The following is a 27,294-nucleotide window of genomic DNA, read 5'->3' as shown; positions in this document are numbered from 1 at the left end:
TTTCGCTTGATCGTTTCGTGCCGAGTACTTTTCTTCATCAGTTATCCTAATATATTTTTTGTGTACGCGGAAAGCCGTTGAGGAACCAGACGAAAAGGCCAGAGCATGACACGATGCAGAAACCCCCAAAAAAAATCGAAAAAGAAAAAAAAGAAAGCGGTGGGAGAGGGCGAGCCGGGGACGGCAGCCCAGCCCTAGGAGCCTCCTTTACTCCTCTGCCCCCGGCCTATAAAGTCCTCCCATCTCACCTTCCTCCCCCAACCACTCCGTCGCCTCGCCGCCGCCGCCGCCGCCCGCAGCATCTCCGATCGGATTCAGCGTAATCCCCCCCAACCGGAGGTGAGAACTCGCGTCCCTCCTCCGCCCCTTGGGTTTCCTCGTCGTCGTCGGTCTCGATTCGATTTGGTCGGTACCGATCGGTTTGGTAGGTGGGACGATCCGATCTGGATGCGCTCGCGGGTTAGAAGGTGTCGATTTGGGTAGGGTGCGGGTGGTTTTGGTGGAGCGCGTGAACTAGGGTTTGGGTGAATCTGTGGTAGACATTAGGGTTCGGTTCTCGATTGGGATTCCGTGGTCGTGTTGACTTGTTTGTTCCAGTTCGGTTAAAATCGTGGCACTGTGTGTATCGGTTGAATTAGGCTACCTCTGCTTGTAGTTGTGGAATGTTTGATTTGATCTCGTTGGATGGTGGTTCTGAGTATGATTCAGTGCTGTCCGTTTTGGCGTGGGGCCAGATTAGATGAACGGCCCCTTCAATGAATATAGCGTGTCATTTTTCGTTTTATTTTGTTGCCAGCTAGTAAGCCAGTTGCGTCTGCATGCTAATTATTTTGTTGGTGAGCTTAGCTGTAGAGCCAACTAGATTGTTCTGAGCATGATGCAACATGTACTGATTTCACTCACTCAATATAAATTGAATGAAATGTAATGATGGGATGCTTTTGGTTGAGCCATTTGTGTACGAACAGGAAGGTGGGATGTGGGGATGTGTGTGCGTAGTTGTCTATAACTGTATACTGCATTAGTTTTTATATTTGATTTTGCTTTACTGGCTCACTCATGTGTTGTCTAGAATGTTTGCTTAGCTGCTGATTACATTGTTCAAGTCGCTGGCTCCCTTTATTCAGTGATGCTTAATTAGTTGCTATGTTTATTTGGCTTCTGATATGTTTGTTTAATTCGGGTGCCTCTATTCTGCCATGATGTTTAGTTCAACCAGTGACTGGTGGTAAATGAATCGACACTCATGTGATGTCTAGAATGTTTACTTACCTGCTGATTACATTGTTCAATTTGCTAGTTCCCTTTATTCAATGATGTTCAATTAGTCGCTATGTTTATTTGGAAGCTGATATGTTTGTTTAATATGGTTGCCTCTATTCTCCCATGACGTTTAGTTCAACCTGTTTCTGGTGATTAATGAATTGGTACTTCAATAATGTTGTCCCTTTCTGCATTTATTATATTACCTATCATTCACTTTGTTTCTGGTATTATCACCTTTACATGATAATATAGATCACTGATGTTTGATTTGTTTCAATCCAGATAGCAGCATCAGTTCTGCTGCAATCTGACAAAGTGGAGTTCTTGGAAGGTGAAGCTTCTTTTATGTCTGAACAAGCATCGGTATATTTGGGATCAGTTGGATTGCTGGGAGAGTATTCTCGTACAACGAGAAAAAGGCACAAGTTTGTGCTCCCCTGTATGCATCAAGAGACTACTGGGTTCTCTGGTTCTGAGAGTTCACTTGCTGCAGAAAGCCAGCTCAGTTTTCTTCAGGGACCAGCAGCTACTCTCGCTCCTGAACTTCGCTACATCTGATAGCATCTGCTACAGAAAGCTTGAGTCAAGATGGCGCTGCAAAACATTGGTGCATCCAACAAGGATGATGCCTTCTACAGGTACAAGATGCCCAGAATGTTGACCAAGATAGAAGGCCGTGGTAATGGCATCAAGACAAATATCGTCAACATGGTTGATATTGCAAAAGCACTTGCCAGGCCTGCTTCATACACAACCAAGTACTTTGGCTGTGAGCTTGGGGCACAGTCAAAATTCGATGAGAAGACGGGAATCTCCTTGGTTAATGGTGCTCATGACACTTCAAAGCTGGCTGGGCTTCTTGAGAACTTCATCAAGAAGTATGTCCAGTGTTACGGTTGTGGCAATCCTGAGACTGAGGTCCTCATTTCCAAGAAAGAGATGATAACTCTGAAATGTGCTGCATGTGGCTTCCTCTCGGATGTGGACATGAGGGACAAGCTCACAACATTTATCCTGAAGAACCCGCCAGAAGCGAAGAAGGGAGGCAAAGACAAGAAAGCTATGCGAAGAGCTGAGAAGGAGCGGATGAAAGAAGGTGAGGCAGCTGATGAGGAGATGAAGAAGCTCAAGAAGGATGCAAAGAAGAAAGGTGCTTCCTCAAAGGAGGGCGCAGCGAAAGGTGCTACAAAGAAAAAGGGTGCTGGCTCTGATGAAGAACATGCAACCTCACCAACTCACACCGGAGACGCTGACTTCATAGTTGCTGCAGATGATGATGAGGATGATGATGATGTGGAGTGGGCGACTGACACCTCAGCAGAGGCTGCGAGAAAGCGCATGCAGGAGCAGCTGAGTGCAGCGACCGCTGAGATGGTTATGCTTGCCACTGAAGAGACAGAGAAGAAGAAGAAACAAGCGGGCGGTGCCAATGGGACAGCAAAGACTGAAGATAAACCCAATGGCAACCACACCGTTGCCAAAACCACTCCTTATGATGAACTGGTTGCAGAGATCAAGACTCACCTGGGCAACGCTGCCACAGCAGCTCAGCTCAAAGGTGTGCTCTCCTCCTCAACCCTACCCCAGAAGGATGTGATAAGTGCTCTCTTTGAGGCACTCTTCCATGGTGCCAGCAAAGGGTTTGCCAAGGACGTTATGAAGAACAAGAAGTACCTTGCTGCTGCTGTGCCTGATGAAGCTGCACAGATGTTCCTGCTCCAGGCTATTGAGGCATTCTGTGGCAAGTGCAGCGCTGAGGCTCTTAAGGAGCTGCCTGTTGTCCTGAAGTTCCTCTACGATGGAGACGTCCTCGAGGAAGACACCATTGTGCAGTGGTACAATGAAGCTGTTGCTGCTGGCAAGGACTCTGAGGTCGTGGAGAAGGCCAAGCCGGTTGTGGAGTGGCTCCAGAGCGCTGAATCTGACGAGGAGTGAGAGGCCCGCCCACTACTTGTTTCAAGTGTTCTTTGATAGAAGTTGCAAGTGACAGTTGTTGTCAGTGCTTGAAGTGTTATGTGTCTGGGTCGTTGTTCAAACTCATGAGTTGTCGTTTGGTTCTGCTGTCGAGTCAGTTGAAAACATTATGTGTTTTGTTGCGTCTGGTGTGTCTGTTCTTTACTTTTGGTTATCTTTCGAGTCAGTTCAAACTATTATGCGATCTATTGCATCTGGAGTATGTTTCAATAAATTACTTTGTGATCTGATGTGATGTTCGTTGCATGCATTGTGAGTTTTACATTTCTGCTGGTACCCAGATGCATTTGTATGCTCCATCTCTTTTTTGAGATCTCTCTGTTTGTTTTGAGATGCCTTCAAGGTCTACTGCAGTGCAGTTGATCCGTGACCGTGATCGATTCATGTGACCAATGCAATATGTTGACAAGGTTGACAAATAAGGGCACATCAAAACCTTTTTTATTAGAACATTTTTCGGTAGTAAAGAGTAGCTTATAGGGAACAAAAAAACTTCCTGTCGTTGTTGAAACTTGTAAAAAAAATGCAAACTACAAACACCATGTACAAAGTGGAAGGAGATCCTCTAACGTGGAGAAGTCTAATTTGATCTAGTTTTTTCCGGTTAGGTAAGCAACGTCTCCCTAACTTTACTTCTTCTATGGTTAAGTCTAATTTGATCTAGTTTCAAAAAAAAAAAAGTCTAATTTGATCTAAATGAACTTGCATAATATATGTAAACTATATCCGTTTACAATAATTACTTACAATCAAAAATTATAACGGTCTCTTTCCTGATTTTTCTTCTACGTTTTGCACTAACTAACTAGTGTGCTTGCCTGACTTTTCTCCTCTATGTTAGAGGATCTGGTTCGGGACAAAGGTAGTAACCTTATTACTAGACGAATGAAGTACTAGTACTCATCAGTCATCATCAGTATCATAAAGTTCATCCCACTAAACGCTATCGAAGTCATCGCCTAAATCAACCTTGATCGTTGTGGGGTTAGTCTCGTATGCGTTGTTCCTCTTCACATCCCTCCGCAAAGAATTCACAATCCGCATGCACAAGTTGAAGATTTGCCTCGGTGAAGAGGAACAACGCACTCTAGACAGCGATCAAGGTTGATTTAGAGCGATGACTTCGATAGCGTTTAGTGGGATGAGCACTATGATGACATCGATGATGACCGGTGCTAGTACTTCAGTACTTCATTCGTCTAGTAACAAGGTTGGGCTTACACTGAGACCCCGAACCAGATCCTCTAACATAGAGGAGAAAAGCGGGCAAAGCACACTAGTTGGATTAGTGCAAAAGCGTAGGAGAGAAAAATCAGGAAAGAGATCCGTTACTAATTTTTGATTGTGAAGCAATTATTGTAAACTTGGATATAGTTTACATATATTATGCAAGTTCATTTAGATCAAATTAGACTTTTTTTTTTTTTTTGAAACTAATCAAATTAGACTTAACCATAGAAGAAGTAAAGTTAGGGAGACGTTGCCTACCTGACCGGAAAAACCAGATCAAGAATTAGACTTCTCCACGTTGAAGAGGATCTCCTTCCACTTTGTGCTGTGGTGTTTGTAGTTTGCATTTTTTTTGCAAGTTTCAACAACGTGACAGGAAGATTTTTTTGTTCCCTATAAGCTACTCTTCTTGCTAATGAAAAATGTTCTAATAAAAAGGTTTTGCATGCCCTATTTGTCAACCTTGTCAGCATATCGCATTGGTCGCATGAATCGATCACGGCCATGGATCAACTGCACTGCAGTAGACCTGAAGGCATCTGCAAAACGAAACAGAGAGATCTCAAAAAGAAGATGGAAGCATACCAAATGCATCTGGGTACCAGCAGAAATGTGGAAACTCACGACGCAATGCAACGAGACATCACATCAGATCACAAAAGTAATTTATTGAAACATACTCCAGATGCAACAGATCGCATAATAGTTTGAACTGACTCGAAAGATAGCCAAAAGTAAAAGAACAGACACACCGAGACGCAACAAAACAGCAATGTTTTCAGCTGAACTCGACAGCAAGAACCAAACGGCATAACTCGCGAGTTTGAACAACGACCCAGACACATAACACTTCAAGCACTGACAACAACTGTCACTTGCAACTTCTCTATCAAAGAACGCATCGAGAAACAAGAAGTGGGTGGCCTTCTCACTCCTCGTCAGCATGCAGCGCTTCTGAGCCACCACGACCGAGCCATTTTCCGCGACCTCAGAGTCCTTGCCAAAGCAACAGCTTCATTGTACCACCGCACAATGGTGTCTTCCTCGAGGATTCGTCTCCATCGTAGAGGAACTTCAGGACAACAGGCAGCTCCTTAAGAGCCCTCAGCGCTGCACTTGCCACAGAATGCCTCAGTAGCCTGGAGCAGGAACATCTGTGCAGCTTCATCAGGCAGCAGCAGCAGCCAGGTGCTTCGTTCTTCATAACGTCCTTGGCAAACCCTTTGCTGGCACCAGGAAGAGCGCTCAAAGAGAGCACTTATCACATCCTTCTGGGGCTTAGGAGCGTGAGGAGGAGAGCACACCTTTGAGCTGAGCTGCTGTGGCAGCGTTGCCCAGGTGAGTCTTGATCTCTGCAACCAGTGGTCAATATGAGTGGACTTTGAGCAACAGTGTGGTTGCCATTGGGTTTATCTTCAGTCTTTTTGCTGTCCCACTGGCACCGCCCGCTGTTTCTTCTTCTTCTCTGTTCCCTTCAGTGGCAAGCATAACCATCTCAGCGGGTCGCTGCATCAGCTGCTCCTGCATGCGCTTCTCGCAGCCTCTGCTGAGGGCGGCTCTCTCCCGCCCACATCATCATCATCCTCATCATCATCTGCAGCAACTGCGAAAGTGCAGCGTCTCCTCCGTGTGAGCTGGTGAGGTTGCGGCGTGCTTCATCAGAGCCAGCACCCTATACACAACTGTAGCAACTCCTTTACGCTGCGCCCTCCTTTGAGGAAGCACCTTTCTTTGCATCCTTTCTTGAGCTTCTTCATCTCCTCATCAGCTGCCTCACCTTCTTTCATCCGCTCCTTCTCAGCTCTTCGCATAGCCTTGTCTTGTGCCTCCTTCTTCGCTCCTGGCGGGTTCTTCAGATAAATGTTGTGAGCTTGTCCCTCATGTCCACAGCCGAGAGGAAGCCAATATGCAGCACATTTCAGAGTTATCATCTCTTTCTTGGAAATGAGGACCTCAGTCTCAGGATTGCCACGGTCCGTAACACTGGGACATACTTCTTGATGGAGTTCTCAAAAAGAAGCCCAGCCAGCTTTGGAAGTGTCATGAGCACCATTAGCCAAGGAGATTCCGTCTTCTCATCGAATCTTGACTGTTGCCCCAAGTCACAGCCAATAAGCTACTGGTGAGCCAGTAAGTGGAAGCAGCCTGGCAAGTGCTTTGCAATATCAACCATGTTGGCGAGTGACTCGTCTTGATGCCATTACCCACGGTCCTTCTATCTTGGTCAACATTCTGGGCATCTTGTACCTACAGAAGGGCACTCATCCTTGTTGGATGCACCAATGTTTTGCAGCGCCATCTTGGCTACGCTTCTGCAGGCAGATGCGAATCAGATATGCAGCGAAGCTCAGGAAGCGAGAGTAGCTGCTGGTCCCTGAAGAAAACTGAGGCTGGCTTTTCTGCAGCAAGTGAACTTCTCAGAACCAGAGAACCCAGTAGTCTCTTGATGCATGCAGGGGAGCACAAACTTGTGCCTTTTTCTGCTGCATTTTAAGAATACTCTCCCCAGCAATCCAACGATCCCAAATATACCGATGCTATGCTCCAGACATAAAAACAAGCTTCACCTTCCAAGAACGACTCTTTGTCAGATTGCAGCAGAGACTGATGCTGCTATCTGGATTGAGACTAAATCAAACATCAGTGATCTATAATTATCATAGCAAAGGTGATAATACCAGAAACGAAAGCAATGATAGGTAATATAATAAATGCAGAAAGGGACAACGTTACTGAAGTACCAATTCGTTAATCACCAGAAACAGGTTGAACTAAACGTCATGGGCGAATAGGCGACCATGTTGAGCAAGCATATCAGCTTCCAAACAAACATAGCGACTTCAATTGAACATCATTGAATAAAGGGAACTAGCAAATTGCTCAATGTAATCAGCAGGTAAGTAAACATTCTAGGCATCACATGAGTGTCGCATTCATTTACCACCAGTCACTGGTTGGAACTAAACATCATGGCAGAATAGAGGCACCTGAATTAAACAAACATACTCAGAAGCCAAATAAACATAGCAACTAATTAAGCATCACTGAATAAAGGAGCCAGCGACTTGAACAATGTAATCAGCAGCTAAGCAAACATTCTAGACAACACATGAGTGAGCCAGTAAAGCAAAATCAAATATAAAAACTAATGCAGTATACAGTTATAGACAACTACGCACACACATCCCCACATCCCACCTTCCTGTTCGTACACAAATGGCTCAACCAAAAGCATCCCATCATTACATTTCATTCAATTCTATATTGAGTGAGTGAAATCAGTACATGTTGCATCATGCTCAGAACAATCTAAGTTGGCTCCACAGCTAAGCTCACCAACAAAATAATTAGCATGCAGACGCAACTGGCTTACTAGCTGGCAACAAAATAAAACGAAAAATGACACGCTATATTCATTGAAGGGGCCGTTCATCTAATCTGGCCCCACGCCAAAACGGACAGCACTCGAATCATACTCAGAACCACCATCCAACGAGATCAAATCAAACATTCCACAACTACAAGCAGAGGTAGCCTAATTCAACCGATACACACAGTGCCACGATTTTAACCGAACTGGAACAAACAAGTCAACACGACCACGGAATCCCAATCGAGAACCGAACCCTAATGTCTACCACAGATTCACCCAAACCCTAGTTCACGCGCTCCACCAAAACCACCCGCACCTTACCCAAATCGACACCTTCTAACCCGCGAGCGCATCCAGATCGGATCGTCCCACCTACCAACCGATCGGTACCGACCAAATCGAATCGAGACCGACGACGACGAGGAACGGGGCGGAGGAGGGACGCGAGTTCTCATCCGTTTCCGATTGGTCGAGATTACGCTGAATCCGATCGCGGAGATGCTGCGGGAGGCGGCGGCGGGGGAGGACGATGGCCGGGGGCATGAGGAGCTAAAGGAGTCCGAGGCTGGGCTGGCCGTCCCGGCTCGCCCTCTCCCACCGCTTTCTTTTTTTCGATTTTTTTGGGGTTTCTGCATCGTGTCATGCTCTGGCCTTTTCGTCTGGTTCCTCAACGGCTTTCCCGCGTACACAAAAATATATTAGGATAACTGATGAAGAAAGTACTCGGCACGAAACGATCAAGCGAAAATCGTCGAAATTTCTGTGGACGGAATACGAGGTGGACATATCTTGTTTCAGGTTCGATTTGGTTCAATCCCATTTCCGTCTGGATCTTGGCAATTTCACATCCATCCTTTGATCCGCTCGTTTGGGGATCGGCTGTGTCTTAGAGAAGTATTTCAGTAAACTATAGTTTCTCAAAACATCACAGTTTGAAATATTTTAGCGTGTTTCCCCGACTAGAAATTATGGTATTATAATGGTTCCATATCTCTCAAAACATGCTATTCTTGAGTATTGGAGAAACACCTCCATTACTCGCCTAATAATATGGTTGTGTGGTACTAAACCTTGTTGCCAAACTAGGTAGAAGTCTTCTCCTATCACGCCTAATTTTTATTGTTGTTATAGAAATAACAATGCGAGTATGGGTGTCCTTTCTCTACGGAGTAGTAAAGCGCAATGATAACGGCTTTTATAGCATACACTAACAAGCTAAAACAACGATGTTTTTTTTTTCTTGGATATGTTTCGTAGTTTCGTTGGATAATAACTTTGTTCTACGCTAGGATGGCGCCAAGGAACCTTCAATAGAAGGCTTGGGTTGTACACGGCTCAAGGAAGACTTCAAGAGACTTCTACTCAATGTTAATCGGTGCCACGCAAGACTCTAGAATTCGACCTAGGTTCCCCGAACGCTCAGCCCGTCGTTCACGCTCGATTGACATTCAAGTGGGTGGCGGAGTATAGGCATATTGCGCTTATTTATAGCCTAGGGGTCCTCCGTGAAATGAAAACGACTTCATTGCGTGTAACTAGGAGGTAGTAAAATAGTTTTTGGTACATGGGTCTATAAGGACTATACTTAGCCGTGTACAGAGCTTCGGCAAAGCTCCACGCTGAAAACCCAAAACCGAGCTCGGCTTGGCCAAAAGCCCGGTAGCACTAAAAGCCCGTTGGGTCATCGGATCGCGGGCCACGCCGCTTCGTTAAATGTTGATTTTAGTCTACCCGTGCCTAACTCTGTTATCGGCCAACATTTTCGTGCCTAGCACTAGACTTCTTTGGGCTTGGGCTCTGTCGGGCCTGAAGCTTGGATGACCAACTAGGTACAATAAGGCTAGCCGTGAGAATGCTGGGGTATACTATGTTAGACCGGCCCATATTTCCCTCCACTTAGTGGACTATTCGTTCCCTTTTACCTCCTCATTTTTTTGACTTGTTGACCATGAGTTGTTCTTTGGATTTTATTCAACTTGTCTTGTTTGTCAACTTCCCACTTGGTCGTCACATGATATTGGATGTGGACAATCATGAACATCACTCGAGTGTGAGGCATTTGTGGCCATTTTTTGGAGCCTCCAGCTAAGTTGTAGAGATTGTCCCAAGCCTGTGACCGCCCTCAAGGGTCCCTATTTCACAAGGACTTCCATTTTGGTGGGAAGACTCGAGGCAGACACTGGCGACGCCTTTCGTGGCATCTGGGGAGTGATACGTCCAAACGCATCTACTTTCCCAACACTTTGCTATTGCTTTTGCCTCTAATTTTGTGTATTTTGGATATATCTAACACGCGACTAACGCTGTTTTCAGCAGAATTGCACTGGTGTCTCGTTTTTGTGCAGAAATCCAACTTTCAGGAAAAACCTCGGAATTTATACACAAGGCCCTATTTTCCCAGAAGACTCACGGAGCCAGAAGGGCAAGCCAGGTGGGGGCACAAGGGCCCCACACACCAGGCCGGCGCGGCCCAAGCGGCCCGCGCGGCCCTAGTTGTGGCCCCCTCGGCCCCCTCGACGCCCTCCTTCGGACTACTATCGCCCTCGACCTAAAACGCACGCAGAGAAGTCGAAACGCGAAATCCTCCGGAGAGCCGCCACATCGCGAAACTCCGTCTCGGGAGCCATAAGTCCTCCGTTCGGCACTCCACCGGGACGGGGAATTCGAGGAGATCTTCACCGCCATCACCACCAACCGCCTCTCCATCGACCGGCCCATGTTTCTCCCATCCATGTGAGTAATTCCCCCACCGTGGGCTGAAGGGGATGGTAGGGATTGGATGAGATTGGTCATGTAATAGTCATAAGATTGTTAGGGCCATAGTGCCTAGTATCCGTAGATGTCACTTTTATGATATTGTTGCAACTTGTTATGCTTAATGCTTGTCACTAGGCTCGAGTGCCATGATCTCGAGATCTGAACATGTTATTGATTCATGAAGATATTCGTTGTTTATGATCTTACCGCAAGTTGTATACACACATTGCTGTCCTGAACCAATGGCCCCAAAGTGACAGTAACCGAGACAACCTAGGAGGGATGGTAGTGATGTGAGGATCACATGTGTTCACGGAGTGTTAATGCTTTGCTCCGTACTCTATTAAAAGGAGTACCTTAATTTCCAGTAGATTTCCCTAGAGGCCCGGCTGCCACCGGCTGGTAGGACAAAAGATGTTGTGCAAGTTTCTCATTGTGAGCACGTACGACCAAATATGGAACACATGCCTATTGATTGATTAGTACTTGGATACCGTTTTATTATTATATGAAAATGCCCTGCTTTGATTGTTACATGAGTTTCTCTCATCCATGCAACGCCCGTTAATCCTTCCCCGTGCCTACGATATTTTAATCCCGCTGTTTTACTATAATCACTCTGCTGGCTTTATTTCACCGCTGTCGTTATTTTACTATTCCTATCGCTTATAAAGCTGCTACTCGATAAACTCTTGCGTAGCAAGTTTCCGTGTGCAGACTTGAATTGACAACTCCGATTGTTAAGGCTTACAAGTATTCTTTGTCTCCCCTTGTGTCGAATCAATAAATTGGGTAATACTCCCTCGAAGACCGTTCGATCCCCTATACTTGTGGGTCATCAAGACTATTTTCAGGCGCTCGTTGCCGGGGAGCATAGCTTTATTTGGAAGTTCACTTGGATTGATATTGTTCGCTGCTCCACCATGGGTAAAACCTTGCGATACTACAAGATCACCATATTATCCATCCACAAGAAAAGGTACAACTCTTAGTACCTTCCGTCGCTCTTGATTCATCATCCGTGATAAGTAACTTGTTTCACCACCGCAAGCTTCAAATGTCATATTCTTCGAATCCGAAAATTCCTCTCATAATTGTGATGATGCCTGTACTGTACTTGATAATGATGGTTCGTTAGGATCTTTTCTAGATGCTACAATTGCTAGGTCTAGGCAAATTGAAAATACTGAAACTCTAATGAAAATGCTCGCTACACTTAATTCACCCGAGTTCGTTGAATATTCTAGTGATGATCTTGATGAAGATTATGTAGAACTTGATGATGATTTTATTGAAAAATGCAATGCTACTACTGGTGCAAGAAAAATTAAAAAGTTGCTTGCGTAACATCGTTGTTAGATATAAACTATCTCCTGATCCTAAATTTGCCACATCTCCTATAAACATTAAGGATAAAGATTATGATTTTTCTCTTGATCTATCTCATATAGCTATTGTTGAGAAAACACCTTTTTGTGGTACTGAAAAAGAAAGTGCTGTTGAACACATGATTGAGTTATCTACCCTGAGTAGCTTGTTTTCTGATGATGTTAAGATGCGTACTTATTTTGTCGCTAATTTTTTTTCCTTTCTCATTAAAGGATGATGCTAAAACTTGGTATAATAATTTGCCTCCTGGTTCTATTAAAAGTCCAAAAGAATTGCTTGATGTTTTCTTCCGGAAATACTTTCCTGCTAGTGCTCAACATGTTGCTTTGCAGAGAATTTATAATTTGACCGGAAGATGGAGAGAAATTGCTCCGAAGCTTGGGCGAGATTTTGCTCTCTTATCAAAGCTCGGCTCGACATGATTTGGAAAAGCATGATTTACTTGATATATTTTATAGTGGACTAACCATTGAGTCTAGGGCATACCTGGATAGTTGTGCTGGTTGTGTTTTCGAGAAAAGAACTCCGGACGACTGTGCTGAAGAATTATTGGCTAAAATAGGCCGGAATCATGATGATTGGTCTACACCTGAACCAACCCGGACACCAATATTGAAGAAGAGGGTATGATTAAATTAAATGATGAAGATATGAGGGAAGCCAAGAAATCTCTTAAAGAGAAGGTATTAAACTCCGAAGATGTGAAGAATTTACCTCCTATAGAAGATTTATGTGAGATAACTCCCCTTCATCCATGATTGAGGTACACTCTCTTCAACGCTTTACTAGGGAAGATATTCCGTATTCAAAACCTCCGCTCAATGCTTAGATGAGTTTGATAATTATATTGTTAAGCAAGAAAACTTTAATATGAGAGTGGAGAATCATTTAATGGAAAATTCTCGAGCTATTAGTGAATTGCATGATATTGTGGAGAGAACCTCCAATGATGTTAAGATACTTGTTAAACATTTTCATATGGTTCAAACTCAAATTGATCAACTCACTAAAGTGCAAAATGACTTGTTGGGAAATAATTCTAAAGAAAAACATGCTTATGAAGTAACAACTAGAGGTGGTGTTTCTACCCAGGATCCTCTATATCCTGAAGGGCATCCCAAAAGAGTTGAACAAGATTCTCAACTAACTAAAACTAGTGCTCCATCTAAGAAAAAGAAAAAGAAACATAAGAATGTTGTAGAATCCTCTCGAACTTTGTTAATGATCCTAATAGTATTTCTATTTCGATGCTTTGAAGCCGAAAGTGGTAATGAACATGATAAAGATAATGATAAGGATGATACTCCACGATAAAGAAGAGGTTGAAGAAGAACCTAAAAAGCATGCTAAAAATAAAAAGTACACTAAAGAAGATTTTATTGTTGAGAAACATGGTAATGAAAGAGAACCTTGGGTTCAAAAGCAAATGCCTTTTCCTGCTAAGAAACTAAAATCAAAGGAGGAGGAACATTATAATAAATTTTGTGATTGGATGAAACCTTTATTTTTGCAAATCCCTTTGACTGATGCTATTAAATTGCCTCCTTATTCAAAGTATATGAAAGATATAGTCTCTAACAAAAGGAAAATTCCCAATGAGGAGATTTCCACTATGCTCGCTAATTACTCTTTCAGTGGTAAGATTCCAAAGAAGCTTGGAGACCCAGGTATACCGACTATTCCTTGCTCCATCAAGAATAATTATGTTAGAACTGCTCTATGTGATTTGGGAGCAGGAGTTAGTGTAATGCCTGATGGCGTGTAACTCACACGTTCGTTGGGAACCCCAAGAGGAAGGTATGATGCGCACGAGTAGCAAGTTTTCCTCGAGAAAGAAACCAAGAGTTTAATCAAACCAGGAGGAGCCAAGAAGCACGTTGAAGGTTGATGGTGGCGAAATGTGATGCGGCGCAACAACGTGGATTCCGGCGCCAACGTGGAATCTGCACAACAAAACCAAAGTACTTTGCCCCAACGAAACGGTGAGGTTGTCAATCTCACCTGCTCTGACGTAACAAAGGATTAAGCGTATCGAGTGGAAGATGATTGGTTGCAAGAAAATAGTAAAACACAATTGCGAGATTGTATGCTATGTAAAGAATAGGACCGGGGTCCACGATTCACTAGAGGTGTCTCTCCCATAAGATAAAAGCATGTTGGGTGAACAAATTACAGTCGGGCAATTGACAAATAGAGAAGGGCATAACAATGCATATACATGATATGATAAATATAGTGAGATTTAATCCGAGCATTACGACAAAGTACATAGACTGCCATCCAACTGCATCTATGCCTAAAAGTCCATCGATGCGCGTAAATGTACACGTCCGTTGGGAACCCCAAGAGGAAGGTATGATGCGCACGGTGGCAAGTTTTCCCTCGATAAGAAACCAAGGTTTAATCGAACCGGTAGGAGCCAAGAAGCACGTTGAAGGTTGATGGTCGCGAAATGTGATGCGGCGCAACACCGGGATTCGGCGCCAACGTGGAATCTGCACAACAAAACCAAAGTACTTTGCCCCAACGAAAGCGGTGAGGTTGTCAATCTCACCTAGCTTGTCTGTAACAAAGGATTAAACGTATCGAGTGGAAGATGTTTGCAAAGAAAACAGTAAAACACAGTATTGCGAGTAGATTGTATGCTATGTAAAGAATATGACCAGGGGTCCACAGTTCACTAGAGGCGTCTCTCCCATAAGATAAAAGCATGTTGGGTGAACAAATTACGATCGGGCAATTGACAAATAGAGAAAGGCATAACAATGCATATACATGATATGATAAATATAGTGAGATTTAATTGGGCATTACGACAAAGTACATAGACCGCCATCCAGCTGCATCTATGCCTAAAAAGTCCACCTTCGAGGTTATCGTCCGAACCCCATTCGAGTATTAAGTTGCTAAGCAACGGACAATTGCATTAAGTATGGTGCGTAATGTAATCAACAACTACATCCTTAGACATAGAATCAACGTTTATCCCTAGTGGCAACGAGCACATCCACAACCTTAGAACTTTACATCCTTCGTCCCAGATTCAATGGAGGCATGAACCCACTATCGAGCATAAATACTCCCTCTTGGAGTTAAGAGTACAAACTTGGCCGAGCCTCTACTAATAACGGAGAGCATGCAAGATCATAAACAACACATAAACAATAGATTGATAATCACCATAACATAGTATTCTCTATCCATCGGATCTCGACAAACACAACATATAGTATTACGGATAGATGATCTTGATCATGTTAGGCAGCTCACAAGATCCAACAATGAAGCACAACAAGGAGAAGACGACCATCTAGCTACTGCTATGGACCCATGGTCCGAGGGTGAACTACTCACTCATCACTCCGGAGGCGATCATGGCGATGAAGAGTCCTCCAGGAGATGAATCCCCTCTCCGGCGGGTGCCGGAGGCGATCTCCCGAATCCCCGAGATGGGATTCGCGGCGGCGGCGTCTCTGGAAGGTTTTCCGTATCGTGGCTCTCGATGCTGGGGGTTTCGCGACGGAGGCTTTAAGTAGGCGGAAGGGTCAGCGTCGGGGGCCACACGAGGTGCCCGGGGGTAGGGCCGCGCGGCCGGGGCACTAGGCCGCGCCGCCCTGTCCCCTGGCTGCCTCGTGGCCCCACTTCGTTATCTCTTCGGTCTTCTGGAAGCTTCGTGCAAAAATAGGACCCTGGGCGAAAGTTTCGTCCAATTCAGAGAATATTTCCTTACTAGGATTTACGAAACCAAAACAGCGAGAAAACGACAGCGGCTCTTCGGCATCTTGTTAATAGGTTAGTTCAGAAAATGCATAAATATGACATATAATGTGCATAAAACATGTAGGTATCATCAATAAAGTAGCATGGAACATAAGAAATTATCGATACGTTGGAGACGTATCGGCATCCCTAAGCTTAGTTACGCTGGTCCCGAGCGGGTAAAACGATAACAAAGATAATTTCTGAAGTGACATGCCATCATAATCTTGATCATACTATTTGTAAACATATGTAATGAATGCGAGCGATCAAAACAAAGGTAATGACATGAGTAAACAAGTGAATCATATAGCAAAGACTTTTCATGAATAGTACTTCAAGACAAGCATCAATAAGTCTTGCATAAGAGTTAACTCATAAAGCAATAAATCAAAGTAAAGGTGTTGAAGCAACACAAAGGAAGATGAAGTTTCAGCGAGTTGCTTTCAACTTATAACATGTATATCTCATGGATATTGTCAACATAAAGTAATATAACAAGTGCAATATGCAAGTATGTAGGAATCAATGCACGGTTCACACAAGTGTTTGCTTCTTAAGGTGGAGGAAGATAGGTAAACTGACTCAACAATAAAAGTAAAAGAATGGTCCTTCAAAGAGGAAAGCATCGATTGCTGTATTTGTGCTAGAGCTTTTATTTTGAAAACATGAAACAATTTTGTCAACGGTAGTAATAAAGCATATGAGTTATGAAAATTATATCTTACAAGTTGCAAGCCTCATGCATAGTATACTAATAGTGCCCGCACCTCGTCCTACTTAGCTTGGACTACTTGATCTTCGCATGCCATGTTTCAACCAAGTGTCACAAAGGGGTACCTCCATGCCGCCTGTACAAAGGTCTAAGGAGAAAGCTCGCATTTTGGATTTCTCGCTTTTGATTATTCTCAACTTAGACATCCATACCGGGACAACATGGACAACAGATAATGGACTCCTCTTAAATGCATAAGCATGTAGCAATGATTATTATTCTCATATGAGATTGAGGATATATGTCCAAAGCTGAAACTTCAACCATGGTTCATGGCTTTAGTTAGCGGCCCAACGTTCTTCTCTAACAATTTTGCATGCTCCAACCACTAAAATGATAGATCCTTCGGACAAGACTGGACATGCATAGCAACTCACATGATATTCAAAAATAGTTGATGGCGTTCCCCGAAGCATGGTTATCGCACAACAAGCAACTTAATAAAAGATAAAGTGCATAAGTACATATTCAATACTACGATAGTTTTTAAGGCTATTTTGTCCCATGAGCTATATATTGCAAAGGTGAATGATGGAATTTTAAAGGTAGCACTCAAGCAATTTACTTTGGAATGGCGAAGAAATACCATGTAGTAGGTAGGTATGGTGGACACAAATGGCATAGTAGTTGGCTCAAGGATTTTGGATGCATGAGAAGTATTCCCTCTCGATACAAGGTTTAGGCTAGCAAGGTTATTTGAAGCAAACTCAAGGATGAACCGGTGCAGCAAAACTCACATAAAAGACATATTGTAAACATTATAAGACTCTACACCGTCTTCCTTGTTGTTCAAAACTCAATACTAGATATTATCTAGACCTTAGAGAGACCAAATATGCAAATCAAATTTTAGCAAGCTCTATGTATTTCTTCATTAATGGGTGCAATGCATATGATGCAAGAGCTTAAACATGAGCACAACAATTGCCAAGTATCACATTATCCAAGACATTTTAGAATTACTACATGTAGCATTTTCCAATTCCAACCATATAACAATTTAACGAAGAAGAAACTTCGCCTTGAACATTATGAGTAAAGCCTAAGGACACATGTGTCCATACGCAACTGATGGAGCGTGTCTCTCTCCCACAAAGTGAATGCTAGGATCCATTTTATTCAAACAAAAACAAAAACAAAAACAAACCGACGCTCCAAGTAAAGAACACAAGATGTGATTGAATAAAAATATAGTTTCGGGGAGGAACCTGATGATGTTGTCGATGAAGAAGGGGATGCCTTGGGCATCCCCAAGCTTAAACAGCTGAGTCTTCTTAAAATATGCAGGGGTGAACCACGGGGGCATCCCCAAGCTTAGAAGCTTTCACTCCTCTTGATCATAGTATATCATACTCCTCTCTTGACCCTTGAAAACTTCCTTCACACCAAACTTCAAGCAAACTCATTAGAGGGTTAGTGCACAATTAATAATTCACACATTCAGAGGTGACACAATCATTCTTTACACTTCTGGACATTGCATAATGCTACTGGACATTAATGGATCAAAGAAATAAATCCAACATAGCAAAAGAGGCAATGCGAAATAAAAGGCAGAATCTGTCAAAAACAGAACAGTCCGTAAAGACGAATTTAAAGCTGGCACCAGACTTGCTCAAATGGAAAAACTCAAAACTAATGAAAGTTGCGTACATATCTGAGGATCACGCTCGTAAATTGGCAGATTTTTTAGAATTTTCTACAGAGAACTGTGCCCAGATTCGTGACAGACAGCAATGCTGTTTCTGCGCAGCGATCCCAAATATAACATCAACTTTGACATAGAAACTTTACTTGGCACAAAAACATGATAAGGAGAGGTTGCTACAGTAGTAAACAACTTCCAAGACTCAACAAAACAAAAAATTGCTGTAGGTAAAAACATGGGTTGTCTCCCATAAGCGCTTTTCTTTAACGCCTTTCAGCTAGGCGCGAAAGTGCAAATCAAGTATTATCGAGAGATGAAGCATCAACATCATTACCGGGGTGTTGGGAGTTTTCTCAACCAAGCATAGTATATTTGATATATAAGTTTTAGCGTCTCCCTTTTCATTAGTCTTAGGCTTGCTACTCTCATCGAACAAATTTTCGGGAACAAGCCAAGCATAGTTATTTTCTAGTGCATCATTCATAGCTAGGAGTTTACATGGTATTGGTGCTTTGATCTCCCCACCATCATTAATATTATTAGTGTACCTTATTCTATCCATGTCCATTTTTTCAAGGAGACCAATAAAATTGGTATGAGAACCTAGCATATTAAATTTAGCAAAAACCTTTCTAGCCTCTCTTGCTAGACCACCAAATTCTCTAAGAAGGGTTTCTAAAACAAAATCTTTCTTTTCCCCTTCTTCCATATCACCAAGTGTAAGAAACATGTGTTGGATTATAGGATTGAGATTAACAAATTTAGTTTCCAACATGCGAACTAAAAAGCAGCAGCAATTTCATAGGTAGGTGCAAGTTCTACCAAGTGTCTATCTTCAAAATCTTCAGTAATACTAACATGATTGAAAAATTCTTCTATATTATTTCTCCCAACTATGGACCCACGTCCTACCGGTATATCTTTTGCGGTGAAATTAAAAGGAAACATGATGCAATAAGCAAAAAGTAAACTAGGCAAACAAAGTAAAGACTAGTAACTAATTTTTTTGTGTTTTTGATATAGAGAGCAAGACAGTAAATAAAGTAAACTTAGCAACTAATTTTTTTTTGTGTTTTGATTTAGTGCAGCAAACAAAGTAGTAAATAAAATAAAGCAAGACAAAAACAAAGTAAAGAGATTGAGAAGTGGAGACTCCCCTTGCAGCGTGTCTTGATCTCCCCGGCAACGGCGCCGGAAATGAGGCTTGATGCGCGTAGATGTACACGTCCGTTGGGAACCCCAAGAGGAAGGTATGATGCGCACGAGTGGCAAGTTTTCCCTCGAGAAGAAACCAAGGTTTAATCGAACCAGGAGGAGCCAAGAAGCACGTTGAAGGTTGATGGTGGCGAAATGTGATGCGGCGCAACACCGAGGATTCCGGCGCCAACGTGGAATCGCACAACAAAACCAAAGTACTTTGCCCCAACGAAACGAGTGAGGTTGTCAATCTCACCGGCTTGTTGTAACAAAGGATTAAACGTATCGAGTGGAAGATGTTTGCAAAGAAAACGAGTAAAACACAATTGCGGTAGATTGTATGCTATGTAAAGAATAGGACCGGGGTCCACGAGTTCACTAGAGCGTCTCTCCCATAAGATAAAAGCATGTTGGGTGAACAAATTACGGTCGGGCAATTGACAAATAGAGAAAGGCATAACAATGCATATACATGATATGATAAATATAGTGAGATTTAATTGGGCATTACGACAAAGTACATAGACCGCCATCCAAGCTGCATCTATGCCTAAAAGTCCACCTTCAGGTTATCATCCGAACCCCATTCAGTATTAAGTTGCTAAGCAACAGACAATTGCATTAAGTATGGTGTGTAATGTAATCAACAACTACATCCTTAGACATAGAATCAATGTTTTATCCCTAGTGGCAACAGCACATCCACAACCTTAGAACTTTTCTGTCACTGTCCCAGATTTAATGGAGGCATGAACCCACTATCGAGCATAAATACTCCCTCTTGGAGTTAAGAGTACAAACTTGGCCAGAGCCTCTACTAATAACGGAGAGCATGCAAGATCATAAACAACACATAAACAATAGATTGATAATCACCATAACATAGTATTCTCTATCCATCGGATCCAGAGCAAACACAACATATAGTATTACGGATAGATGATCTTGATCATGTTAGGCAGCTCACAAGATCCAACAATGAAGCACAACAAGGAGAAGACGACCATCTAGCTACTTGCTATGGACCCATGGTCCAGGGGTGAACTACTCACTCATCACTCAGGGGCGATCATGGCGATGAAGAGTCCTCCCAGGAGATGAATCCCTCTCTCGGCGAGGGTGCGGAGGCGATCTCCGAATCCCCAGAGATGGGATTCGCGGCGGCGCGTCTGCGGAAGGTTTTCCGTATCGTGGCTCTCGGTGCTTGGGGGTTTCGCGACGGAGACTTTAAGTAGGCGGAAGGTCAACGCGGGGGCCACACGAGGTGCCCGGGGGGTAGGGCCGCGCGGCCGGGGCCTGGGCCGCGCCGCCCTGTCCCACTGGCTGCCTCGTGGCCCCACTTTGTTATCTCTTCGGTCTTCGGAAGCTTCGTGCAAAAATAGGACCACTGGGCGAAAGTTTCGTCCAATTCCGAGAATATTTCCTTACTAGGATTTCTGAAACCAAAAACAGCTGAAACAGACAATGGCTCTTCGGCATCTTGTTAATAGGTTAGTTCCAGAAAATGCATAAATATGACATATAATGTGCATAAAACATGTAGGTATCATCAATAAAGTAGCATGGAACATAAGAAATTATCGATACGTTGGAGACGTATCATCCACCTTCAGGTTATCATCCGAACCCCATTCAGTATTAAGTTGCTAAGCAACAGACAATTGCATTAAGTATGGTGCGTAATGTAATCGACAACTACATCCTTAGACATAGAATCGATGTTTTATCCCTAGTGGCAACAACACATCACAACCTTAGAACTTTACGCGTCACTCGTCCCGGTGTCAATGAAGGCATGAACCCACTATCGAGCATAAATACTCCCTCTTGGAGTTAAGAGTACAAACTTGGCAGAGCCTCTACTAATAACGGAGAGCATGCAAGATCATAAACAACACATAAACAATAGATTGATAATCACCATAACATAGTATTCTCTATCCATCGGATCGCGACAAACACAACATATAGTATTACAGATAGATGATCTTGATCATGTTAGGCAGCTCACAAGATCCAACAATTAAGCACAACAAGGAGGAGACGACCATCTAGCTACTGCTATGGACCCATGGTCCGAGGGTGAACTACTCACTCATCATTCGGAGGCGATCATGGCGATGAAGAGTCCTCCGGGAGATGAATCCCCTCTCCCGGCGGGGTGCCGGAGGCGATCTCTGAATCCCCCGAGATGGGATTCATGGCGGCGGCGTCTCCGGAAGGTTTTCCAGTATCGTGGCTCTCGGTGCGGGGTTTTCGCGACGGAGGCTTTAAGTAGGCGGAAGGGTAGGTCAGGGGGGCTGACGAGGGGCCCACACCATAGGGCGGCGCGGGCCCCCTCTGGCCGCGCGGCCCTATGGTGGCGGCTCCTCGTCGCCCCACTTCGTTATCTCTTCGGTCTTCGGTCTTCTGGAAGCTCCGTGCAAAAATAGGACCCTGGGCGAAGATTTCGTCCAATTCCGAGAATATTTCCTTACTAGGATTTACGAAACCAAAAACGAGAAACTGACAGAATGGCTCTTCGGCATCTTGTTAATAGGTTAGTTCCAGAAAATGCATAAATATGACATATAATGTGCATAAAACATGTAGGTATCATCAATAAAGTAGCATGGAACATAAGAAATTATCGATACGTTGGAGACGTATCAATGCCTTTTTCTCTTTATAAGAGACTTGATTTAGATAAGTTAATACCAACTGATATATCTTTGCAAATGGCTGATAAATCTACCGCTATTCCTGTTGGTGTATGTGAAAATGTTCCTGTTCAAGTTACTCAACGGTGCTTGATATTAGCTGATTTTGTTGTGTTGGAAATGCTGAAGATGATAATATGTCCATTATTCTTGGAAGACCCTTTCTTAATACTGCTGGGGGCTGTTATTGATTGCAATAAAGGCATGGTTACTTTCAATGTTGATGATAAGGAACATACTTGTCTATTTTCCCAAGAGGATTGATAAAGTATATGGAGTCAATACAATTTTTAATGTGAAAACTATCAAAGTGGGATCCATTGATTGTCCTATATATGAGCCTAAAGAAGAATATCAAACTCTTGTGATTGGATCCATATCAATTCAATATAAGGTAACATGATTGATTTGAGGTTTATTTCTTCTTATGTCATATAAAATTTATTTGGTAGCAAGACTTGATCAACCTTGTTAACAAGTATATTTTAATGCATAAGAGAGCTAAACAACATTTCTTTCTTTCTTTCTCCCTCCACTTATTTCACTTGCTGTAGCACTTTTTGTTTTGCAATATGCTTTTGTTGTTTAAGATTTTGGAAATCATTTTCCTGCGCGCGATAATAATTAATTTAACACCCGAAATGTGCATTTTTTGAAGTTCTCTAAAAATTACAAAAATTATCTTGGTAGTCCTATTTTTCGAAGAGGCACTAGGAGCACACAGGGCTGACCAGTGGGGCACCCCGGGGTGGCACCCCACGGCCGGCGCGGCCGGCCAGGGGGCGCGCCACCCCGGTGTGTGGGCCCCCTTTGCCCCACTTCGAGCATCTCTTCCTCCCATGCTCTTCTCTCTCCGAAAAAACTCGCACCAAGTTCCTCTCACTCGCGTTTTTGCTCAAGAACTCGCGATTTCTCGATCTCCTTGCTCGGCCAGTTTACGTGCGAAATTTGGCACATTTGCACCTTGGTATGTGACTCCTTTGATTGTCCAATTAGAATTTTGTTTGGTTGAGTATATCTTGAATATTTTGCTGCTGTAGATAACATGTTTAGTGAGCTTCATGCTTGTTCTAAGTGGTAGAAATTAGTTTTGATGCATGTTTAGTACTCTAGCAAGTTCCTATAGTAGTTCCCCTCAATTATATACCTTGAAATCAAATTTTATAATGATTGTTGAAAAATTTCAGAAAATGGAAGGGAGTAGGCACCAACTAAATCAACAAGAATTGGAGGTACAACAAGTCATGAGAGTTCATCGCGAAGAGGGAGTATACCCCTCTTATTACCCATGCACGGATTTTATGCGGAATGCAGGAATCCTGCAAGATGTTCAAACACTGATTTCCAATGCAGGGTTGGAAGGTTTTACTGTTGGTGAACCCTCGCCAATATGCTAAACTAACGGTGTCAGTTGTGCAGGATTTTGAATTTCATCGGTCTCAAACTAACCCCATGGTCAGGTACAAGATTTATAACAAAACTATCAACTTGCCTTTCAGTGATTTTTGTGCAGCAATTAGAGTGCCGCAGTGGGGATCCTGCGAGAAGTTCAGGGGAACGCCGCGGGAGCTCTCGAATCTTTATACAATGATTTGTAATGGGAGGAGTTTCTCCGATGATGGTGGTAAGATTAGTAGCATTCAACAACCAGCTATCCGCTATTTCGCTTACTTCGTTACAAAGTGTGTTCTTGCTAGAAGGAATGCGAGTAAGCTGTCTGTTCAAGATATGGTTTTCTTAGCTGCCGCTTTGCAACAGGATAGGACCTATAATTTGGGTGCTTTAATAGCTTGTAGACTTGCTACTAACCGTGAGAAAGGAGGAATTTGTGGAGGTCTTATCGCCTCTCGCTTATTAGCTATGCATGGTGTAGGACCTCACCATCTAGATATTCCACTTTCTATAGAGAAACTTGATGTTGTTTCCATGATTAAACATGAGTTTATTTCAGATGCATCTAATTTGAACAACCTGTATTATAGGATAACTTTGTATAAGAAAAATTGGAGAATAACTAAGAAAATTGAAAAATTAGTACGATTGCTTGCACCTGCTCTGCTTAACCTTGATGCCAGGAAAGGGTGGTCGATCACAGAAAATGAGCTAAACGCATACATAGAAAGGGAAAGCCATCGTGCAAGGGAAGGCATGGAGGAGGCCGAGGAGCACCCGAGCTCTTCATCCGATGCGGCGAGCTCCTCATATCAACATTATGGTCATGTGGAACCTCCACGACATTCTTACGCGGGGGCCCTATTATCACTCCATGTATGATCCACCAGGCGTGGAACTCCGACCCTCGTTGGGAATGAACTCCACTTAGGCCAAAAGCCTAAGCTTGGGGGGAGGTATACTAGGCATCACTCATTCTTTGCATATTATGGTTGCTTTGGATACTTGTACATACTTGTTTAGTTTCTTAGAGTGGTTTTCTAATGCGAGGGAGATGATATTTGGGGAAGTGCTGTCCAAAAACAGATTCTGGGCTGTTACCAAAAAAATTCGTACGCACAGCCAGCAGAGCGTTATTTTGAATTGCCAATTTTTGAGCATGTGCCCCAGGTTGTTATCTAACTTTCATTAGTTGAACACTTTTTGAGCTGAGCAATGGAAGATTTTTGTTAATTTCGATTTCTGTACTGCTTGTCGGGTTTTGGCAGATTTCTGTCATCCTGCTTTTCTGTGTTTCTGTTAGTTTGCATTCTTTTGTTTTCGCTTTGTTTCTTTCCTAAAACACAAAAAGACTAAAAATATTTCTGTTGTTTCCTTTCCCCATTTGTTTATTTGGTTCTTTTCTCTTAGTTTACTTTATTTGCTATCGGTAGTTTTCCATAAGAAAACCCAAAAAGATTTTGCTTTGTTTGCTTGTTTCTTTTGTTCTTGTTTCTAATTCGAAAACACCAAAAATATTTGCTGTTCTTCTTTGGTTTGTAAAGTTCATCATGAGTTCAATGGTCTTCGGTGGCTGGAGCGTGGTTTTCATTTCATATTATCCAAGCTACACAAGTGAAAGGCAATAATGACGATCTACAACAATTGGATTATGGTGAGAGGCTGGTATGAACTCTATTTGTTTTCATTTTTGTACATATACTCATCATGTGAGCATGCTTAGCTGGTTCATGTGAGGTATATGTTATTTGAGAAAGTCTAGTAGTTCATGATCTCTCATGTTTAGCTCCAATTTATTAATATGAGTAGCATGTCATGGATGTTCGCTTGCATTGTTTTATTCATAAGTAAGTATGGCATTGTGGTATCCTCCTCTGAATAATTCATTTATATTGACTTGGCACATGCTCACGCATGCATATGACTGAACAAAAAGTCAATTAAGCCTCGATGATTTATATTGCTTCAGAGTTCTTGTATCACTTTTATGCCTCCGTTAATTTATTTTGCCGCAAGTATGATTATGACAGTTACTGCTCTCTTGATTTGTCGCTCCCTAGTCTTTTGCTAGCCTTCACTTGTAGTGAGCGGGAACGCCGCTCGTGCTTCCAAACACCTGAAAACCAAGTTGTTCCAAAGTGTCCACCATAAATACCTATGCATGGCATTTCAAACCATTCCAAGTAAATTCTCATGCGCTACCTTTAAAACTTTCAAAATGCTTCTCAATTTGTGTTAATGTTTCATAGCTCATGAGGAAGTATGTGGTGTTTAGCTTTCAACCTTGTCATTTACTTTTGACGGACTCTCATATGGACTAGTGGCACATCCGTTTATCCAATAATTTTGCAAAAAGAGCTGGCAATGGGATTCCCAGTCCCGAATTAATTAACTTAAATAGACACTCCTCCATGGTTTGTGATTGTTGGACGGCACCAGAAGGATTCGGTTAGCCATGGCTTGTGTAAGCAAAGGTTGGGGGGGTGTCATCATCATAATAAAACTTAAATAAAAAGGCACTCCTTCGTGGTATGTGATTGTTGGCGGGCACCGAGGATTCGGTTAGCCATGGTTTGTGTAAGAAAGGTTGGAAGGAGTGCCACATAAACATGCAAATAATTCATGGGAGCCGCTCTTGGGAGTCCGGTTGATGAGGTAGTTAGTGTACCCATTACCATTCGTTGACAACAACAAGCACTTCTCAAAATAATTTTACTCCTGTTTTAAAAATGAAAAGCTCTAGCGCATGTTAATCCACTACTTCCTCTGCGAAGGGTCAATCTTTTACTTTTATGTTGTGTCTCCATTCTTTCTTTGAGCACTATCTTGAGAGCACAACTGTCATTCTTAGTATAATATGCTTGTCTCAAAATATGATTGATTGTGGTATAACTTTGATGCTTTTATCTTTGATAATCATTACTTCTAGTCTTTCTATGAACTCTAGAGGTGCTTGGGCATTTATGTTTTGCCGATCAAATACGGGCAAGCGAGATACCACTTTATCATATTCTCTTATGAACATTGCAATCCTGCTTATATACATGATTCATGATGCTTATTATTAATTGTTGGTACCTCTCCATGATTGACATAGCTGTTGGATGATCTTATTTGCATGTATCTCATTATGAACTGCTTAAGTATTAGCCATAGCATGAGAATATATACATCATATGAGCAAATGTGTTCGTGAAAGTTCTTTTATCGCTCAGTTGTTAACTGAATTGCTTGAGGACAAGCAACAAGCTAAGCTTGGGGGAGTTGATACGTCCAAAACGTATCTACTTTCTCGAACACTTTTGCTATTGTTTTGCCTCTAATTTGTGTATTTTGGATATAACTAACACGGACTAACGCTGTTTTCAGCAGAATTGCACTGGTGTCTCGTTTTTGTGCAGAAATCCAACTTTCAGGAAAAACCTCGGAATTTATACGAGAAGGCCCTATTGTCCCGGAAGACTCACCGGAGCCGGAAGGGCAAGCCGGGTGGGAGCACGAGGGCCCCACACACTAGGCGGCGCGGCCCGGGGGGGCCGCGCGGCCCTAGTGTGTGGCCCCCTCGGCTGGCCCCCGACGCCCTCCTTCGGACTACTTAGCGCCCTCGACCTAAAAACGCACGGAGAGAAGTCGAAATCGCCAGGAACCCTCCAGAGAGCCGCCACATCGCGAAACTCCGTCTCGGGAGCCGAGTCTCCGTTGCGGCACTCCGCCGGGACGGGGAATTGGAGGAGATCTTCACCGCCATCACCACCAACGCCTCTCCATCGACCGGCCATGTTTCCCCCATCCATGTGTGAGTAATTCCCCAGTTGTAGGCTGAAGGGGATGGTAG

At 43.1% G+C, this 27,294-nt stretch overlaps 1 protein-coding gene and 1 pseudogene across 2 annotated transcripts; one reads left to right on the top strand and one right to left on the bottom strand.

The window, feature by feature from the left end:
- The first annotated feature begins 254 nt into the window (after positions 1-254).
- On the top strand, positions 255-3,470 carry LOC124691296 (eukaryotic translation initiation factor 5-like). Of its 2 annotated transcripts, none has more exons than XM_047224566.1 (2): positions 255-339; positions 1,549-3,470. In XM_047224566.1, exon 2 carries the CDS (start codon positions 1,855-1,857, stop codon positions 3,199-3,201), a length of 1,347 nt encoding a protein of 448 aa, XP_047080522.1. In that variant the 5' UTR covers positions 255-339; positions 1,549-1,854; the 3' UTR covers positions 3,202-3,470. The 2 variants fall into 2 exon arrangements, with proteins under 2 accessions (XP_047080522.1, XP_047080523.1); XM_047224567.1 differs by lacking the exon at positions 255-339 and adding an exon at positions 1,228-1,427.
- Positions 3,471-5,408: 1,938 nt separating this feature from the next.
- On the bottom strand, positions 5,409-6,769 carry LOC124689225 (annotated as a pseudogene).
- Positions 6,770-27,294: the final 20,525 nt, after the last annotated feature.

The sequence above is a fragment of the Lolium rigidum genome, chromosome 2, assembly GCF_022539505.1.
Source record: "Lolium rigidum isolate FL_2022 chromosome 2, APGP_CSIRO_Lrig_0.1, whole genome shotgun sequence".
NCBI lineage: Eukaryota > Viridiplantae > Streptophyta > Magnoliopsida > Poales > Poaceae > Lolium > Lolium rigidum.
This window is presented reverse-complemented; position numbering and strand designations above follow the sequence as displayed.

Excerpts from the sequence above, each read along its gene's own strand:
- LOC124691296 (XM_047224566.1), top strand. The coding sequence starts at position 1,855 with ATGGCGCTGCAAAACATTGGTGCATCCAACAAGGATGATGCCTTCTAC.